Source organism: Melospiza georgiana, chromosome 6 (assembly GCF_028018845.1).
Source record: "Melospiza georgiana isolate bMelGeo1 chromosome 6, bMelGeo1.pri, whole genome shotgun sequence".
Lineage (NCBI taxonomy): Eukaryota > Metazoa > Chordata > Aves > Passeriformes > Passerellidae > Melospiza > Melospiza georgiana.
This window is the reverse complement of record NC_080435.1, coordinates 54,527,782-54,533,642: the sequence shown is the minus strand read 5'-3', so window position 1 is coordinate 54,533,642 and position 5,861 is coordinate 54,527,782. Positions and strand designations below refer to the sequence as shown.

Sequence of the window (5,861 nt, the reverse complement as noted above, 5' to 3'; positions counted from 1 at the left end):
TGTTGGGATAGAGTGTTCTTATATAGTTGGGCTTTTTGTGAGGTTTGAGGGGTTTTTTGTTAACTTGCATGATGGGATTTAGGGGTTTCCTCGCTGTTTGTTTTTTAATTCATGTATACTACGGATAAAATATTAAATATTTCCAAGGCGACAGATATGTACTTTCAAATGTTGTAAATTCAACAGAGTATGTTATCTCAGAAAAGAGACAGGAAATACTGAAAGTGCAAGACTTGTCATATTTCATTATGGCCTGGTGATTTTGTTCAGCAAACTATTCTAATCATTAATAAAGTTTCATTCAACCATTCAGTTCCTAAGAGAGAAGTCTACAGGTAAAAAGAACTAATCAGTTAGACAGACAAGCAAAAATTTTTTTTTTCCTCTCCCCAGCTTAAAAATGCCACTTTTTGGCTGGATGAAATGGTCAAAAACTGATTCCTACAAATCCACAAGATGTCCTGGATCAGAAGTAGTGACAAAAACCCTCCTGAGGGAGTTGAAATGGCACCTGAAAGAGCGTGAAAGATTAGTGCAAGAGATCGAAAACGAACAAAAAGTCCAGAAACCTGGCATGGATTACAACTGGCTCAAGAACTACCAAAACCCTCAAGCAACAATTCCAGCTACTGAGCAACGGCAGCTTGAAGTCCTGTGCTCTCAAATCCAGCCCTGCCAAACAGGAACTGTTCTCAGCAGGTAATTGTTTCGTATTTCCCTGACTCTGAGTTCTCTAGCACAACTAAGATGTTTCTCTACCTAATCAAAATTTGTATTTGGCTCTGCTGTTCCTAAGTAGCAATGACCAGCAACTGGAAAGCATTTTTACAGTTGTTTTAGGAATTAAATCTTCACTTGAATATGTTGTACTTGAAGGAAGTTTTAAATCAGGATTTTCCTGGTCTAATCCAAACAAAGGGAAATCTCATATGACCCTTCAATACTTCCTATTTTTCCTATTACTTATCCCCATTATTTATTAAATAGCAACCCAGTAACTAAAATACAAATAAAACAACTAATGCAATGCACCATTATGCAGAAATCCAGCCTTGCTGTCTACAATACCAGAAAGTGTCTAAAAATTTGGAAATCAGTATAAATTAAAAAAAAAATAAAATCCCTCCACGCATTTTACGAAGAAAAATTCTCCTATGCCTGCATTTTAAGTACATTTTCTAGGGACTCAGAAATGACAGAACAAGTCCATTTGCCTTTTAAAGCCCAGAATATACCTAAGGGCAAAGTCAGTTTGAATCAAGTTACCCAGATGGGCCAAAGAAGAAAAAAAATATTAAAAAAGAGCCTACCCAATTACAACTGCTTTCAATCCACAATAGCTGGAGCACGTCCAGTGCATTGTTAGAGCTCTTTTCCTCTTACAATCTTCTGGGGGAGGTGAGTGGGGAAATGTGGCAGCAAGGAAAAAATGACACTAGAACTCAAGTCATTTCCTCCTTCCCCGCCCCCAAATGACCAGAGAGGAAAGAGAGAAGCTTTCAGTGCCGATGATTAGATTTCAATTTTTGGTTTTTTCTAGATTTCGGGAAGTTCTGGCAGAAAATGATGTTTTACCGTGGGAAATAGTCTACATATTCAAGCAAGTTTTAAAAGATTTTCTTACCACCATTGAGAGAGAAAACCAAGCAGAGCAGCTGGTAGATGCATGGAATACAAATTGCCCTGAACATTTCAGTCTGCGCGGTGACAGCTCCAACAAGTCGGACAAAGATGAAATCCCCACGGTCTCGAGTTACGTTGACAAAAACACACAAAGCATGTTTCCCACCTTCTCCCACAGAATCTGGAATCTACCCTACTACTACCCTTCAAGTTAAGTTGGTTTGTGTTACTTTCAAGAAGATATGTAGCCATCCACATTCCTTTGTTGTAATTGCTATCCAGACACACAGGAGTAAGAAATGTGACATGCTCCCCTTTTTATTCCAAGTTTAGAAATTAAAATCCTTTGTATGGTATGCAGTAACTTAGGTATCTACTCACCTTCTACCTTTATAGTTTCTTAAGAGTTGTTGTGTTTGAAGCCACCTTTTAAAAAAAATGTAGAAGTTTCTGCAAAAAAATCTGAGGCAGTTTAATTATCAGCCATATAGAGCTAGAAGTATTTAAACAACAAAAAAAGATATTCTGAAACAGCATCAATCCACAGAGTGCTAGACAAAAACTTCTGTGTTTGTCACATAGCTTTTAGGCTCTATGGGAACTTTATACTGTGTAAAAGAAATGGCTTAATATAACATCAGTTAAATAAACTGGTAAATACTTTTTGGAGCTGAATAATTATTTCTTAACTTCAAGCATAACTGCATGTAAACACTGACAGAACTCAGCTGCATGTACTATTTCTATGGTTTTTCTCCTAACTATGCTCTGCACATGCTGAAGTATGTGAAGGACAGCTAAACAAAACCACTAAATATTTAACAGCATTTAACAACTAGCTCTCTATTCTTTTAAAAAAATTATTGAATTATTTAATTTTAAATAGCTGTTTTTCATTTGACTTACTTGTTCTGAAACCCAAATTCTGCATTAAACCTTTAACATTTTGACCAAATCAGATGGTACCTCCCTAGAATAGCCAAGGAGTCAACAGATGATTTCCAACACACAAGGTGTTCACTCTAAATTTACACATAACAACACCTAATGTTTCTCAGCCACCATGATCTATCACTGTGGGTTCACCAAGTTTTACAAGATTAATCACATACATAGCAGTCACGGTCACAGCAGGCAATTAGAGCAGAAAATCAATGAAAACATATGCCAGAACTCAGCTGGCTACATTTCCAATTGTGCTCCCATCACTGTAACAAGTTTTTACATGTTTCATATAATGTCTTCTTCTCTGTATTTGCTTCTGATCTGTCTGCCGGATCAGAAAATATGGACAAGACTCACGTGGCCCAATTCACAGAATACACTACTTCATACACAAAACTGCTTCCTCTGGTATTTTCTTCAAACATACTGAAGAAGCCAATCAGATTTCATCAAGTTGGTGAAATAACTTTAAGGCATCTTATGCTCCACAGCTGTATCCTCCATTCCAGAAAAAAATTACTAATAATGCAAAATAAACTGGAGGAACAAATGGCACAATCATTTACTAAACACTTTTAAAACTTTTTAAAAATGGTTTTTAAAAGTCTTTGAAAAGCTTATTATATAGAGAATATTTCATGTAGAAAAATAAAACATAATATTCACAAAAGACAAAACAATGAGAATTCCTACATCCATGTAAAGGACAAAGACTGGAGGACTAGAGCCAAAAATTTCTAACAGGTTTAAAAGAATAAAAGCTGCAGCTCAATCCCAAAAGTAATTAGCCCCTCCACCTCCTATTAACTAAATACACAAAGCTTCACAGGGACATGCAAACTTCTTATACCTGCACTCACAGCTGCTGCTCTTTGCTCTCTTCTTGTCAGTTTGTGGATTGTGCTGAACTTGCTCAGCCCCACTGATGCAGCACAAGGAGCTGGAGATTCTCCTCCTGCAGTTCTAATCTAATCCCTGCATGAGGGCAGCAAGAGATTCAAGGAAAGATTTTTCCACAGTGATAAAACTCTCACAAGTATTAAATATAAAGTACCTTTCCTAGAGGAAAGAGAGTAGCAGGTACTGAGTATTTAAAAGGCATTGGCAAGATTAATATCACTCTGAGAATTAACATTCATAATGCTGGTTTCAGATAGCTTTGAAGTGGTCAAATGTGCAAGATTCCTGCAATGGCAATTCATGTAAGTTTATTTCTTAAAATGGCATCCTCACAGCTCTCTAACCGAAAAAATAGTTAAAAAAACTCTAAAATTGCAGCTTCCAAATTTTCACTTATGGAAAATGGAAGGGTTGTAACATGGAAGATCCACTTACCTTAACAATCACCAAAAATGAGTAGGGAAAACAAATAAACACAAGAAGACAACCCCAGATACAACTTACCCATTATCCATACTCTGCAACTTCAATTTAATTTTAACATGAGCAAATGCATTTTTCCAAGTTCAGAAAGAGGGACCATCAACTATGCCAGATTCTAAAAGGCAGTTGCTGCACAATGATTTAAAAATATAGACAGGCATCACAGCAAATTCAATGTTAAATCCATATACAGTGCCAGGGAAATGCACAAAAAGGTTCACCTACTTTTATATGCATGTTTTAATCAGATTACCGCATCCAGTTCTAGTGTCTGCATTTGGGGGAAAAGGAGAAGGAGAAAGCAAAGGAGAACTGCAGAAGGTACAGGAAAAAATATCCAAAGGCTGAGAAATTGCCATCATCTAAGGACTCACTTTGGCTATTTTTTCAAATACTGAAATGTGGGGAACTTTGTGGAGTACAAACACTTCCCCCTGACCAAATTGTTATATACTCTCTCTAGTTAAAAAGCAGAGAAAAGCATAGAAAAAGCAACGGGGTAAGGGCAAGAAGCCAAACTAAAAATGTTGAATATATTTTAAAGAAATTTGTTAGATTTACCACAACATGCTGCCAAGAAAATCTGTTCTTCAGCTCAGCAGCTGACACAAGGCATTTGCTAGAATTATGCTTACCCTTGGAATTCAGCTACCTCAGACAGGAGTACGATTGCTGGAAGACCAGTCACCACCACCCTGTGGGAGACCACTGTCCAAGCAATTGCTTCCTTAAGTATTTTATATTTATGCCCTACACAGTTTGCATGAGGTGGTCTAAAACTACATTGCTCCTTATACCGAGCCAGCAGGTATTTCTGCAATAGGCAGCAGCCACCACAAACCACCCTGGTGACAGAGAGGTGACTGGCAGTAATTCCAAAGGACAGCAGGGTCTCCCACCTGCACAAGCATCAAGCAAAGCAAACAGCATGCAGTATTCCCAGCCAGTAATTCAGCTTCAAAAAGGTGCTAACTTGGTGAAACTTACACCTATGAGATGCAGGAAATAAAAGAGTTAATAGGCACCTTTTACACAATTAAGCCCTTAACTGTCTTAATGTGAACACAATTGTGTTGATACCAAGTTAAAATTTAAAGGTTTAAATTTCTTTTCTTTCAGTTAAACATAATAAAAGGAATTTACAAAGTTAATCAATGAGTTGTTTATGGGCAGAAATTCCAGTCAGATTTTATGGTTTCTATTTCTACCACCTTTGCCCAACAACCTCAATTACTAATACTGCTATTCTAGAGGTAGTTCAGGAAGCAAAAGAATCTTAAAACCTTGGAAAATGAGGCATCATCAGTAAAGACATTCCACATGTCTTTTTAAGGGAGACACGAGGCTTTTAGATCTCATTAAACAATCTCAGTAACATTTCTGTAAAGTTTTATTACACACACTCATGTGCAATAACACACCTGTTTTACCAATCTGGTATTAAACCCACAAATTCGTACATATAAATTTAGACAAAACTGGTAGGCACAAAAGTGTCCATCAGTAATTGTATATCCAGCTTCTAATAACCATAAATAAGCATTTCAAAAATCTGAGTAACTTTGGTTTTGACTCTCCCAAGAAACAAAAAGAACTTTGAAGAAAATAGACAATTATGCTACAAGCAGCCTCAACAAATGAGGAAAAATTCTTTTGTTTTCAGCTCCTCGAACTCTTTCTTAAGAAGCCAGTGAATAAAATACAAGCATTTTCTTTGACCTGCTTCAATCTAAACCACTCGAATCTAAACTTCCTATAGAGACTTCAAGTTTTGCAAAAACACTCCAAATGCAAGCACACCGCCAAAGCTGTGAAACAGAAGTATGCATGAAAACAAGACACACCTAAGCAAACACAGCTTCTCACAGAGATTCCTTCCATTTTGTGGTAGGACAGACACACACCTATCA

The 5,861-nt window shown here is 36.9% G+C and overlaps 1 protein-coding gene across 1 annotated transcript; it reads left to right on the top strand.

Moving 5' to 3' along the window:
- Positions 1–400: 400 nt before the first annotated feature.
- RD3L (RD3 like) lies at positions 401–1,838 on the top strand. The gene is made up of 2 exons (XM_058026481.1): positions 401–699; positions 1,541–1,838. Exons 1-2 carry the CDS (start codon positions 401–403, stop codon positions 1,836–1,838), a joined length of 597 nt encoding a protein of 198 aa, XP_057882464.1.
- Positions 1,839–5,861: the final 4,023 nt, after the last annotated feature.

Coding starts and splice junctions, on each gene's coding strand:
- RD3L (XM_058026481.1), top strand. CDS start 401: ATGCCACTTTTTGGCTGGATGAAATGGTCAAAAACTGATTCCTACAAA. Junction 700..1,540: donor ACAGGAACTGTTCTCAGCAG/GTAATTGTTTCG, acceptor GGTTTTTTCTAG/ATTTCGGGAAGTTCTGGCAG.